This window comes from Polypterus senegalus, chromosome 1, assembly GCF_016835505.1.
Source record: "Polypterus senegalus isolate Bchr_013 chromosome 1, ASM1683550v1, whole genome shotgun sequence".
Classification (NCBI taxonomy): domain Eukaryota; kingdom Metazoa; phylum Chordata; class Cladistia; order Polypteriformes; family Polypteridae; genus Polypterus; species Polypterus senegalus.
This window is the reverse complement of record NC_053154.1, coordinates 80,577,155-80,592,351: the sequence shown is the minus strand read 5'-3', so window position 1 is coordinate 80,592,351 and position 15,197 is coordinate 80,577,155. Positions and strand designations below refer to the sequence as shown.

General features: G+C 37.2%; 2 protein-coding genes across 4 annotated transcripts in view; one reads left to right on the top strand and one right to left on the bottom strand.

Moving 5' to 3' along the window:
• c1h1orf43 (chromosome 1 C1orf43 homolog) overlaps positions 1-7,666 on the top strand; it is a 39,970-nt gene extending 32,304 nt beyond the window's left edge. Inside the window, exons 7-8 of one of the 2 annotated variants that reach the window (XM_039751882.1) lie at positions 5,331-5,364; positions 7,170-7,259. In XM_039751882.1, the coding sequence (XP_039607816.1) occupies positions 5,331-5,352 (22 nt within the window). In that variant the 3' untranslated portion in view covers positions 5,353-5,364; positions 7,170-7,259. Of the gene's footprint in view, positions 1-5,330; positions 5,365-7,169 lie in introns of both variants that reach the window. The other variant, XM_039751875.1, reaches the window with a different exon arrangement.
• A 5,176-nt stretch (positions 7,667-12,842) lies between these two features.
• tuft1a (tuftelin 1a) overlaps positions 12,843-15,197 on the bottom strand; it is a 70,279-nt gene continuing 67,924 nt past the window's right edge. For both annotated transcript variants that reach the window (XM_039751866.1, XM_039751859.1), the window contains exons 11-12: positions 13,790-13,887; positions 12,843-13,589 (exon numbers count right to left, since the gene is read on the bottom strand). In XM_039751866.1, coding sequence (XP_039607800.1) covers positions 13,520-13,589; positions 13,790-13,887 — 168 coding nt within the window. In that variant the 3' untranslated portion in view covers positions 12,843-13,519. The remainder of the gene's footprint in view (positions 13,590-13,789; positions 13,888-15,197) is intronic.

The window sequence follows — 15,197 nt, the reverse complement described above, 5'->3', positions numbered from 1 at the left end:
TAAAGAGGATTATTAGGAAGGGAAAGAGAGGGTGGTGCTCAGCATGCTCTTTAAATAAGAGAACTATGGAACAAGTAGGGCAATTGAACAGCTGTAATGAACTGTTCACATAAATTACACTTGTACATGTGAATTGATGGTCTGCAGTAATAAGGAAAAGGAGTGGTGGATGTGCTCCTGAATTTGCGCAAAATCATCAACCAATAGCTTCCTAGTATTATTGAAAATCGAAAGCAGCTGAATTTGCTGTATTGTACATTCAGTGTTACTAATACAAGACCAGAGACTTAAACATACAGAGTGATGTGACACATCTAAACCCAGAGACACCTTTTGCCTCTTCTCTAATATACTAGATAGATACTATCTGGATACAATCGTGCTACAGGTGAAAGTGAATCAATACTCATTATTTTATTTATTTATTTATTTTAAACTTCAAATTAATTTTTCAGGTGATCCAAATAAAATTTGAATGTGTACAGTTGATTTATCAATTATAAAGTTAATAAACAAACAAATGTCAGACAGATGTGACCTACATTAATTAGATAACCGGGAAGATCAACAGCACGCTGACTGCTCCACATTGTTTTCAGTGCCGGCTGTCTGGAGATTTATCAGCTTGTGATGGCAAGGAAAAAGAAACTGGAAAGCTAATTTGTAGCATCTGTTTAGTGTGGTGTTTTTACATGTTGATTGAGCTTTATCTGCTGTTGACAGTCACCCCAAATGCTAATTAAGTCTGCTACCTTGCATTTTTTCCATTGACATGCAGAGTCTGTACCGTCATTCATCATGATTTTTTTTTGTTTTGTTTTTTTTTTTTAGTGATCAAATTTTTAGTAAAGATAAAGTAAACACATTAATGGGGAAAACGAGTCATTCGGATTGGAATTACAATAGGGTAAAACCTAATGCTTGGTGACCACCACCATATAACACAACCTAACCCAATCCTACTACATTCAAAATTGATAGCTACAACAAAATAATAAGGGGACCATGAGGACCAGCAAGTGAGGGAACAACACAGCATCAACCATATTAAAAAGGAGTGTTGTGCACAGGACCGGGTGCATCAGTGCTGGGACCAGATGTATTGAATCCATGAATTTATCAATATAACCCATTGATCGTTGCAGCTGACCACTCTAAAATGATCAGATTAGGAAGGGCAGACTTCCAGACAGAAAGAGAAAAAGATTTCCAGCAAGAGGTTAGGACAGTTTTAGCAGTGATTTTTCACTAGCACAAATAGCCTGTGCTGGATAAGAGATTCTGGGGTTGATATTTCTCTTGCAACCTTTGTAGGTTGGCTGCAGTCCCATGGACCCTAAGCTTATTACTAATATTTGCATTTGTTGTCACAGGAGCATCACACTGCTTTGGGATAATGGTCTTACAGTTTTTGTTTTACATGCTTGTCTAATTTTCTTTCTGATCTCATCAGATGACAACAAGAGCTGGCTACTTCCATTTAGATAGGCTGAATGATTAATTGCACAATTGTAAATATATGTGATACTAATTATTAAAGAAAACCGCTAGCTTGAAAAATCGGTCTAATCCAATTATTTCTGATATTTTCTAGGGGTACCAACAAATGTGTCCAGGATATTTTAGAATATTTTTGTAGAATAAGAAATGCTTTATCTCTTTTCAAAATTGCTTTGCTTTACTTGATACCATATGAAAAGCATTCAGTTATACATAGGAATTTTTTTTTTTATACATAGGATAATTCTTACTTAATCTATTTTCAGATGGTGTACAGCACTTTTTCAGTGAGCTGTAAGGGTTCCATCAAATTTGTCCATCTCTGTATTGGGTTTAGTACTATATACCAAATTTCTGAATCCATTTGGATTTTGCTGTCCACAGTTGTCTAAAAAATCAACTTTGTCATATATGAGTGTAAATCTAAAGGTAGTTGCAGTGTGCATGTACCCCACTGTACAGTAGTATACAGAAGACGCTTTACTGGAAGCCTCTGATCCTATTTTTAGAATTCAAACCAAAGCCAAATAGTCCATCAAATGTCACATGTATACGGTTTATTTAGAGAAGGCCTTTAGACTGACTGTAAATGTGGAAGATACAGGAAGAGGAATTTTAATATGTATTTGGTGGAAAAAATGCTTTTCCATATTGTCACATCATTTACAACCTTGTGGCAGTGCTAACACCGAGACTGCAATTCCCATCAGACAGCAATAGCGCACTGGGGATAATGAGAGGATGCTTTGAACAGCATACACTTTAAATTAAAGTTATTAAAAACGGGAAAGATCTGAAATACCAGGGGTCAGATTTCGAAAACACGCATGTGCCCAAAAAGAGGCCTGAAATGTGCTTGTGCATCTTTCCACATAAACATCATTATTATTAAAAGAGCTTGATGTGGAAGCTTGCATATATTTACAGCAACTGTGACTTATCCATATGCAACATTTTGGAGAAGTGACATCCTTTGTAAAGTAGAGAAATGGAGCCAAACCAGATGCATGCTTATATTTCATTACTGTATTATGGGGTGACGTGACAAATATATTAAACCTGAAAAGCATTTAGTAATATGTTTGGACTCAATTTTAGTTTCCTGATTGTTGCATATTTGCACCAAATATTTGTCTGCCTCTAAATAGGCCACCTGTTGTCACTTTTAATGATTAGAATCCAAAGAACAGTAAAAACAAGTGTGGTTTACTTCCTTTGCTCCTGAATTTGCACAAAATCATCAACCAATAGCTTCCTAGTATTATTGAAAATCAAAAGCAGCTGAATTTGCTGTATTGTTGTACATTCAGTGTTACTAAAACAAGACCAGAGACTTGAACATACAGAGTGATGTGACACATCTAACCCAGAGACACCTTTTGCCTCTTCTTTAAATATCTATCTATCTATCTATCTATCTATCTATCTATCTATCTATCTATCTATCTAGGTATGTACAATCGTGCTACAGGTGAAAGTGAATCAATACTCATTATTTTATTTTATTTATTTATTTGTTTTAAACTTCAGATTAATTTTTCAGGTGATCCAAATAAAATTTGAATGTGTACAGTTGATTTATCAATTATAAAGTTAATAAACAAAAAAATGTCAGATGTGACCTACATTAATTAGATAACCAGGAAGATCAACAGCACGCTGACTGCTCCACATTGTTTTCAGTGCCGGCTGTCTGGAGATTTATCAGCCTGTAAACTGTACAAAGAAGGGAACAAGCTTTTAGGTACAGGCCGAAATTCTTTTGCCCATGTTGATGGCTTTTGAGTCAATTTAGACTTTCAAAGGCTGTTCTTCTGGACCTATATGCTGTGTTGTCCCTGGCATACAATAGACAGACTACTCAGAATCATAGTCCACCTGTTTATATCTTGGTTTTAACAACAATTGGCTTTCTGACAACCGGCACCTACCAGAGGGATCTGGCTGATAGGTCAGGAATATCTTTACGAGAGTTCAACTCCTGCCAGCTCTCCTGAAACCCATAAATGATTGATACTAGTTATTGTAACAGAAATCCTGTCATTACATGTGGCAAATCATAGTGGCTACCAGCTCAGATTCTGGTGCCTTAACACCTTTTGTCAAGCCCAGAGTGGAGAGGAGAGGCACTGCAATGCAGTGCAGAATGTGCGATAGAACTCCTCAAATGCAGTTGGCAATGGCTGGATACTTCAGGTGGGTGGCTGCTGTACCAGCCAATAAAGGTCTGCAGCATCGTGATTGTAAATGTCTGAAGTTCTTTAACATATTCCTTATACGGTTGCTTCAGGGTGGAACCATGCAGGGTTCAAGTCCTGTTCACATATGGTTATTTTTACCTTTATAAATCAAAATCCTGTTGTAAATTGTGTACAAATGTGTGTATGCCAGGTTTTGTAATTCAGATTTTACCTTTGGTGTAAGGCATGTTCATGTTTTTTGGCTTACACATATTTTCATGTGTGAATCCATTAAAAGTTATTTAAATGAGATCCCAGAGCTGCAGAACGTTTTCTTAAATGCTGTGGGTTTGAATTGCATTTCCTCACTAAATTAGTTTCTGTCCGAGTATGTGTTTCTGCCTGGATTGTGTTTAGTTGTGTCCAATTTCAAAGGGATATTTCTACCCCCTTATTTTTCATATGGTCTCCTTTTCCAAGACTTACTAGTTTAAGGGGTGTGTTGTGTTGGCAAACAATTTAGCAAGCGATATTCTTTATGAACCTCTAGAAACCTGTTTTAGTGAGCGGCTTGATTGCAAAATAATTTCTTGTATCAATTTCACAATAGAATAGGCAAAAATGAAACCTGGTAGTTTTATCCAATACTATCATTTCTACTTTTTTTTCCCCCCTCTTTTACTGGTAATGTTCAGTATTTTAAATTATATGTAAACATTGTGATTACAAAGGTTCAGTTCTCAGCCAGATCATTGTGTTTATGTGGTCTGTGAGAATAGCGTATCCCATCCAATTTGTCGGTCTGGGAGTTAATGATAGTGTTTATTGATTTAAATCTACTATAATATGCCATGCACTTGCTGAATATTGCTAGGAAAATTCAGGTGTCAACATTATGGAAATTGAAATGCTTATATATAGTGAAAGTGTATACAGTACATATACATAAATATACATATCTGGAATTCTAAGGCTGCCACAAGGGTCCCAATCTAGTACAGTTCTGCTTTTTGATATTTATTAACTGTACTCGGTTTGGAAGTATGTTACAGCCGTTACTGATTTACCTTTCCAAATTTGCTGCAGCTTTTCTTTTCAGAGCTCCTAAAGAGTTTCATAGCAGATTTTAAATTGTTACTTGCCTGAATGATTGTGCAAAAAAAAAGAATAATTTTGTTAAACGGTAAAAGTGATACTAAAACATAATTTTGTAATTAATGCAATATCACAAAGGCAAATTACATTTAATGCTGAAATAAAATTTGTTATGAATTTTAAGAATATTTTTTAGCCAATATGCATAGAGTACGAATACATCTGTATTCTTAGTTCCTGGAATTATGTACATCTTGAGTGATGTTATTTAAATCAAGCCTTTGTGAATTACATAATTCAGTGTTGGATTAGGGAAAAAGGAAAAAAGATTTAAACCTGTTGCCTCAATTGCCGTTTCTTTGTAAGGAAATTTTATTGTGTTGTAGGATTTTTGTTTTATTAATAATCAAGGACACCATAATAATGTGGGATTTTAAAAAGAATTTTTTTACTTTTGTTAGTTAATTGCCAGTTTTGCCTTCTGTAATTACTAGTAATTAAGCCAATACTCTGGCAAGGCCCCTGCTTTATTTACCTTACCTTTCTCTGTTGTAGGAGACTGGCCTCTGACCTTTAGACTTACAGCAAGGTAACTGATGCACAATCATTTTAAGTAATAGAATAATACTATACATTAATAAACACAAGAATTTATAAAAAAAATAACAGCATATATGTTGACGTATAAGACTGGACGTAGGCAGGCTAAACAGACAAACGTAGGCTGGCTGTTCACTGTATTTAGAGTTCTGCTTTATGATACCGAGTCTTTGTGGATGATGTCGTGTTGTTTGGAGGTGTTGCTTTGTTGTTGGTACGGGTTCAGATGGAGGATTCTTCATACATTGCAGTGTACATTTTCTCTTACATGATCTTTGTCTGTGCTGTGCTGCTGCTTGCCTTCTGATGCCTCTTGCCACTTCATAAGGAAAAGGTGTTAGCCTTACTGGCATAAGGTTGTAAATGCTGACATTCCCTTGAAGTAATGGCTTCTCAAAAGCAGACAGGGCTCATTGCTTAGCTTGGCTGACTGGATCTCTGCTGTCAGGCTCACAAAGGAATGAAAGAGTTTCACCTTTTCAGCTCCTAATGGACAGGGCGGCACATGACTTTTAGGTTTCAGAAGGTCATTTTGCATATTTCTCCAACCCTGAGGGAATATCGGAGAGGGTCCCTCGAGAGAATCCTCAGGGAGTTCAGTGAGTGTCCGGCGAGTATCCCAGATACTTCAGGATGGTGCAGAGAGTTTTAAGGGAAGGTTGAATCTTCACCTGATTGCATCAAAGTCATTTCCAATTACAAAATCCATGTGTTTCAATAGGTGGATTCTTCTATCCATTTTAGTTGTTACCCCTTGAATTATCAATCTGTGTCTTTGCTTTAGTCCATTTTGCACCTTCTGGTTCAAGAGGACTCCAGAGTGGCATCTGAAGAGAAGTCAGTGCAACTCTGATTTACACCTTTGTTGTCTGATAAAGTCCAGGGAGGTCCTGGTACAAGCTGGAGTTCAGCCCCTTAGTTTTGAATGGAAATGGGGGTTTTGTGCAGCTGAATGTCTGCATCCCTGTTAAATCTGTGCATCGAAAGCCAAGCAGAATGTTCAGTGCCCACTTTGGCCTAGAGTGTCACGTGACTGATCATCAGTGGCGTCAGTCATTCTTAGGTACTTGTACTGTGGCTGTTAAGTTCAGTTTACCAGTAAGTTTTATAGTTTACTGTACATTGTGTTTTATTTTAATGATTTACCTTATGGATTCACATTTAATAATTATTTCTTACATGATAATTCGAACTTTCATTTGTTTCCTGAAAGTAATATACCACTTTGCACTACAGTTCATATTTAAAGTGTTTAGGACTGCAAAGTTAACTTATTACTGTTTAAAATGCTTTAAAGTCTTTTGTCAAGACATGGGGAAAAAAACAAAAAAGATGCCCATCTTTGTAAGATATGGTTTTCCTTTTATCTGACTTGATATAGTTTACCAGCTCCTTAAAGGTCGATTGAGAATGTTACTTGGTCATATGAAATGCAAGAAGACTGGAACTTTTATTTCTGCTAGAAATATAAATAAAATGAGCAAAGAACTAAGGAAAAATACCTCCAAAAACACAGTAGGAAGGCTTAATCAATTGAATATCTAAAGCAAGTAATAGTTATTTTTACATGGCTTTATTAGTATGGCCTGTTTCTTTGAGTAAAGTAATATGATGTGGATTTCCAACTTAGCCAAAGGGTGGCACTGCGTCTCCTCCTTTGTTCAATGACTAAGAAAAATGAACCCTTGTGGCTTAATAAAACCAAATGCACTTTTTATGCCAGTGATTGAAAAAGAGTTTCGTAATCAATACGATATAAGAAAAATAATGTTTCAAAATGTTTTATTTTTGAAGGCTAAAAGCATGTACTGGGGAGAACAGCCAACGTGAACAGCATCAGTGTGCAGCTAAAGACCTGACCAGCTCTCCTGAGACGTCCTCTCCGTCCACCATCCAAGTAACCTACTTACCTTCCAGTCAAAAGAGCAAGAGACCCAAACATTTCCTTGAGTTGAAAAGCTTCAAAGACAATTACAACACATTAGAGAGTACATTGTAGCTCTGCAGTGCATTGCTAAACTACAGAGACTTGTGTGCTACAGTGTGCAGTGCCGAGAGTACTGTGGTGTTGGAATTGGCCTGCTTAATATTAAAACCTTATGAAGGAGACCTCGTCATTTTTTAGGAACCTGAAATACAAGTGGATGTAGCATAGAATAATTCTGCATACTCATCATTTAAAGACTCATTTTTTTTTTTACTTCAAACTTTTTAATATTGGATGTCTATATTCATAATGTAAATATATATACAGATTAATGAATAAATCCATATTTGTAATGATGATGAAATAAGGTTAACTTACCTACTGTATATCTATATATACATCTATTTATTTATCTCTCTCTCTCTCTCTCTCTCTCTTTCTTTTATATATATTTATATATTTATATATATATATATATATATATATATATATAACACTGTGAGTGGGAAAAACACACCAAAATGTTTTTCATCACATCTTCAACAACAGTCGGCCGATTTTGATAAAATTTGGAACATTTTATAAACTTGTGTCAAAGCCTGGTCAAAGCAGTATAAGATCTTACTCATTTATAAATTTGGTTGCCATGGATACGTGCAAACGCAGACGATAAAGTTTGTAAACAAGTTTGACCCTTGCTAAATTTGCAGATAAAAATGGGTTTCAGTACAGAAGACCGAAACACGAAGACTTGAGTTCAATAAGCCAGTGCAGCGATGTTGTTTGTTTGATGTGAGTAATTAATACAACTGTTGTTGGAAAACATATTACATACACTTTGTATGAAACATTAAGTAAATCAGCCGACTATTGTTGAAGATGTGATGAAAAACATTTTGGTGTGTTTTTTTTCCACTCACAGTGTGTGTGTGTGTGTGTATATATATATGTATGTATGTATGTATGTATGTATATATATATATATATATATATATATTAGCTTGGAAAGCATTCTGTTACTTAAGAATCAAACCAGCTCCTGTCTGATCACAGCTCATTAACTTGTTGTTTTTTGTTTCTACAGTAGATGTTTTGGCTCGACTAGACTAAATGCCTGTCGTCTTTCTAAATTACAAAGATGTCTTCATGGGCAGTGTCAAGTAATAAAAAATACATTCTTTAGGTCTTTTTTTTTTTTTTTTTTTTTAATTTTCTTGTCTTAGGCACCAAAAATATCACTGATCTTCACACTCACTTTGCAAAAATGCAGGTTATTTCAAATCATCAATAATTTACAGGTAAATTATATACAGTATTGTGTGAAAGTCTTAGGTCACTTTAGGAAATTTTATTTTTAAAGTTAGTTGGTAGTCAGTAAGTAGTTGTTTGGTCTTGAATATGCTTTATAAAAATGGGATACAATTAAAAGTAAAGTGAATTTCTTGTGTTTTCCAGAAACCTAAGATACAAATAAGATGGCTAGAACAACACATTTTCACAGATATAAGATCACAGTTTTGTATCAAGACTGTTGATCCCTACACAATAGAGCTCCAAATGGAGTGTTAAAAATGTGCTGCTCAAAACATAAAGACATTGGAGAGAAAAAAAAAAACTGGACACACAAGACTTGAAATGCAGTGGAAGACCCCATAATGTTATCTGCATTTAATGACTTGTGTTTAAAGTTCATCCTTCTTTTGTTTGCTCAGCATCTGGCATAAATGAACTTGCCTGACCATATGAAGAAGTCCTAAAAGAAACTTAACTTGTAGGGCATATTGGAGCTAAGAAATTATTGCCGTCTCTGGTTTAATGTTGCAGAAAGACAACAAGAGACGAGGCTGTGGCACACTGAGGACCTCTAAACTTGGAGCGACAACTACTGAGGAGAGGTAGCTGAAGTACATTGGTGCCTGTCAGATGCTCTCTGTGAAGTGTGGTGGCAGCTCTGTCGAGATCTTCAGTTATCACAATTACTGCAGTGACGACTGATGAGAAGTATAAACAGATTTTCATTGTTTTAACGCTGAGCCTTTTGGGAAAATTACTCGTAAATATTATTATTTAGCAAAGTGCCAACCCCAAAGACTCCGCTTAACACAACTGAGACTTTCTTGGAGTTGAAGTCTGAAGGTCACCTAAAATACTGACTTGTTTTAGAAATGCGAAAGACTCTGTTGTGTTAGCGATTGTGTTTATTCTAATGTTATATAGTGTTTAATAAACCAATAAGCACTGCCCAGACGTTCATTTTACATTTTGTTTTGAGTGTTAGGGTAGCAATCCAAATTTTATTTTCAAGTACTGACGACAGTCACTGCTCTAAAGTCATAGTAGCTGAAGGTTTGATTACTGCTCTGCTAGAATGTTTTTAAAATAACCAAGGCAAGAAAAAGTCATTCAATGGCCCTCCAACACATTTCTGAATTGTTTTAAGATCTGAATTGACCATTTCATAACTCTTTTTTTTTTGTTTTGGAGACATTCTTTGTGGATTTGTAAGTGTCTGACACGACTCACTGAAGAGGTTCCTCCTTTGATCTGACAAGACATCAGCAGTGAAGGCAGCGATAAGAAGCTGTAGCAACAGCGCCATGCAAAATTAACTGTGATACTTCACTATATTTACAGTTGTGCTTGAAAGTTTGTAAACCCTTTAGAATTTTCTATATTTCTGTGTAAATATGACCTAAAACATCATCAGATTTTCACTCAAGTCCTAAAAGTAGATAAAGAGAAACCAGTTAAATAAATTAGACAAAAATATTATACTTGGTCATTTATTAAGAAAAATGATCGAATATTACATATTTGTGAGTGGCAAAAGTATGTGAACCTCAAGGATTAGCCATTAGTTTGAAGGTGAAATTCGAGTCAAATTCGAATCAATGGGGTGACAATCAGGTGTGAGTGGGCACCCTGTGTTATTTAAAGAACAGGGATCTATCAAAGTCTGCTCTTCACAACACATGTTTGTGGACGTGTATCATGGCACAAACAAAGGAGATTTCTGAGGACCTCAGAAAAAGAGTTGTTGATGCTCATCAGGCTGGAAAAGGTTACAAAACCATCTCTAAAGAGTTTGGACTCCACCAATCCACAGTCAGACAGATTGTGTACAAATGGAGGAGATTCAAGACCATTGTTACCCTCCCCAGGAGTGGTCTAACAACAAAGATCACTCCAAGAGCAGGGCGTGTAATAGTCGGCGAGGACACAAAGGACCCCAGGGTAACTTCTTAACAACTGAAGGCCTCTCTCACATTGGCTAATGTTCATGTTCACCATCAGGAGAACACTGAACAACAATGGTGTGCATGGCAGGGTGGGCAAGGAGAAAGCCACTGCTCTCCAAAAAAAACATTGCTGCTCGTCTGCAGTTTGCTAAAGATCAGATGGACAAACCAGAAGGCTATTGGAAGAATGTTTTGTGGACGGATGAGACCAAAATAGAACTTTTTGATTTAAATGAAAAGCGTTATGTTTGGAGAAAGGAAAACACTGCATTCCAGCATAAGAACCTTATCCCATCTGTGAAACATGGTGGTGGTAGTATCATGGCTTGGGCCTGTTTTGCTGCATCTGGGCCAGGATGGTTTGCCTTCCTTGATGGAACAATGAATTCTGAATTATATTAGAGAATTCTAAAGGAAAATGTCAGGACATCTGTCCATGAACTGAATCTCAAGAGAAGGTGTGTCATGCAGCAAGACAACGATCCTAAGCACACAAGTCGTTCTACCACAGAATGGTTAAAGAAGAATAAAGTTAATGTTTTGGAATGGCCAAGTCAAAGTCCTGACCTTAATCCAATCAAAATGTTGTGGAAGGACCTGAAGCGAGCAGTTAATGTGAGGAACAACATCCCGGAGTTGAAGCTGTTCTAAATGGAGGAATGGGCTAAAATTCCTCCAAGCCGGTGTGCAGGAATGATCAAAAGTTACCGGAAACGTTTAGTTGCAGTTATTGCTGCAAAGGGGGGTCACACCAGATACTGAAGGAAAAGGTTCACATACTTTTGCCACTCACAAATATGTAATATTTGATAATTCTCCTCAATAAATAAATGACCATTTTTTTTTAACTGGTTTCTCTTTATCTACTTTTAGGACTTGAGTGAAAATCTGATGATGTCTTAGGTCATATTTATGCAGAAATATAGAAAATTCTAAAGGGTTCACAAACTTTTAATCACAACTGTATTTAATTAGGAGTGAAACTACTAATACACAGAGTTATAAATAAGCTACTAACACTTTACCATGGGAATAATAAAATGGTAAATAAAATCAGTGTTCTGACAGACGTAAACCAGATGTCTCCCAGCTGGCCTGGGATATTTAGGAATGCATCCCAAAGACATGGAGTGTGTTGCTGTGAACATGAAGAAGTCGGTCCATCTCTGCACGTTCATGCTCTGCACATCATGAGCCGATTGTGAAATGAAAAGAATTGAGCATGAACGATATTATAGGGTGGTCTAGATCTAATTATGCAATTTTCATTACGCTATAACTTAATTTTAAGTTTATTACATAGAAAATCACCCGAAAAATCCTGGACCATCAAGAAGTGTGCGAACTGACGACATGAAGAATCGTATTTGCACCGAACTGGAATCATCCCCGTATAAATCAAGGTCATCCAGACGATCTGCATAATTAGATCTGGACCACCCTGTGGTCTGTTATTTCAGTCTGTATCATTGTCAGTCTTCCGTTTGGACAGAAACAGTTGCTAATATTTAAGATTGTTTGAAGGATTCTCCTGATGCTATTTATGCAGGGCTAAAATAAAAAGCTAGCAAATGCAATTTTATAAATAGCAAAACCAAGTCATTTGCAAATGACACAAGTGACCAGTTAGAGTAGAGTGACACAAATAGAAGTGTAGACGGCTGTAAAGGTGTTTTGTCGTATGCAGCCCTAGTTATTCCTATTTTCCCCTTTATACTGTTTTTATTACATAGAAGTTGCCTCAAATCCCATACACTTGTTAGTTTTGTCAGGTACATCTGTTCATCCCCCTTCTCTTCTAAAACATCAGGCAATTAGAAAGAGTTAAAGAAGAAACCGAAAGAGCCACACTTTAAAGTATGTGTTATATGTGATACATTTTATTAGAACTAGCACCATACAAGGAAATACAGCGTGGCTTTGCAAATCCAAACCATACAACCTGATCACGTCAGATGTGTAGTTCTGGGTGGCTCAGTAACTTACAGTTGCATTCCATTGTTCCCGGTCAGCTCCTCATCTGCACAGGCTCAGGCAGACCGCCTGTCTCAATATGGTTGCCTTCTCTTCATGGAGGAATGGTAAGAGAGAGGTGGTCTTCTCTTCATGGTAAGATCGCAAGAGAGAGTGCATGCCCTTACAATTGTCCTTTTATTGTCTCTCGCTGTCACTAGTCGGCTTTATTTATTGTCCTCATTATCAATGAGGTTCATAAAAGCTGCCTTTCATCCCCGACCCTTTCTTCCTGATGGGGACAAATCCCACAGCAATACAAAAGGAAACTGACCATTGAAATAATAATGCATTTGTTTGAAATATGTTTAATTACTGTACAACTTATAAAATACATAATATTGAAAAAATCTACATCAAACTATATTTAAAATATTAAAAAGTTTTAAATAAAGGAAATATAGTGATGTTATGAATTCCATATGTGCTGGCCCACTGGCTACCACATCACAAGGCTTCAGGGCCAGCATACAGAAATTCCCAGTGAAGTCTCCTGACTTGGCACTGGCACATCTTCCAGGGTATCTGAAGGGTACAAGTAGATGCTCAACAATGTGCCTGTACATTTTTATGAACCTGCATTTTCCAGTCCTCGGTCACCGAGGGCCAGCGACTAACTTGATAGCAGACAATCCAGATTTAAGTGATAAGCTATTAGCTATGAGATGGCCAACCTGTGGCTTTTCTCCAATGTCCTGAGATCTGGCAGACTTGTCCATAGCCTTGTTTAGTCCAGTCCATAATCAAATGACCAGGTTACAAGCATGCATATACGAGCAATGAAATAAAATTAGTCTGTGTTAAGTTACCCGTTAGGCCGTCATTTGCAGAATGCTGCCGCCGTGGGATAATAACCGCAAATGGAGTGTTCCAATTGTGGAAAGATGAACAAGGAGTTAATTCCGAAGGTAAATGTGGTTGTGTATCCTTTCACATAATCTTTTTATTTGCAGGGTGTTCCAAATTTATGACCTCATCTGGATAACTTTAATGTAAGGAAGAGGCTTGATGGGTTGAGAAGGAGAAGTTGGCTTACTGTATTAGAAGAAAATGAGAGAAATAAGTCACATTAGGCTTCAAACGTCTTTAAAGTTCATGCAAATCAAATTACAGTTTACCATGTTTTTACAGAAAAAAATGAATAAAATGTTATGTTGTTTGATACAATGAACGTCTCTGATCACAATGGTTCCGTTTTGTATTATTGCCTAAATAAATAAAAATGTCTCTCTTACCTGTGGTTGCTCTCTAATCTTTCCACCAGGTTTACTGGGGATGAAGCTGATTTCTGATTTTCAAGAAAGTACTCCAATCTGTCATGCATCTCCTTATTCTAAAACAAAAAAATGTAACATTTGCCACAGTTATTGTTATGCTTTGACCAATCAGCAAAAACCAATGTAAGCTTTAGTTAATTGGGGGAATCTCGTATAATAATGCCAGCAGATTCTAGAAAGTAGTAAATTGAAAATCAAATGAATAATTGTGAGAAGAATGATTGTAATTATTGGGCCTGGACCTAAAGAGGTTTGTTCTATGGTGCAGAATGCGTAAGTACCCAAAGTTTCAAAAATACCATGACAATATGGAGGCCAAAGCAGCAAAATCATAACGCTGGAGAAATATACACCTTCATTCTCCCCTAAACAACAGCTAGCATGGGCAGCCTCCCTCATATGCTACAATAAAGACGTAGGCTACAGGATTTTGTCTTGGCATATTGTCTCTCAAAATGTGGTCTGATCAGTTTTTGACCTCAATTACAACAGAGAAAGTCAACAGAGAGTGAATTGTAATAGAGAGAGTCAAGAGTGAGGGTGCGTGAGATTGAAGAAAGTATATCGATTAGTTATGGGCCACTTGAATCCATTCTTCCTCATCGACAATTAACCAAAGTTCACAGTGAGTGCCCAAAATGGTGACTCGTGAAATGAGGCATCACTGTGCATCCAGTGTGTTCCACCAAAGAGAGCTAATGAACTTAAGACTGGAAAATGACACTTTCCATAGCTAGAGATGAAACTTGGATGCATCACTGTAACCGAAATGATAATTGAAACAATGGAGCATCCATCCATTTTCCAACCCGCTGAATCCGAACACAGCCCAGCCAACACAGGGCACAAGGCAGGAACCAGTCCTGGGCAGGGTGCCAACCCACTGCAGGACACACACAAACACACCAAGCACACGGTAGGGCCAATTCAGAATCGCCAATCCACCTACCCTGCATGTCTTTGGACTGTGGGAGGAAACCCACGCAGACACGGGGAGAACCTGGAAAGCAAACCCGGGTCTCCTAACTGCGAGGCAACAATGGAGCAACAGTTAAGGCTCAGTTAAGGGACGCACTCTCGGCCCCCTAGAGTTAACGGTGAAGGAGAGAATGAAAACAAGTGCCATTAGGGGCTTCCCCACTGCAAGAACGTGTGTCAGGAGCCAGGGAGTTTTTAGAAACTCTGGAACATTTGTAGTATTCCCACTACCGGAACTTTCTGGTACTTTTTTTTACCTCCGACTATGTAGTGTTCATTCATCCAGGAACAATCATTGGTGGGGCTTGGGTGATGAATTGTGCTCATTGGTTGGCAACAAGCATTGGCACCATCTTACAAATCTGTTAGGACTTCTGGGAGTTATCGC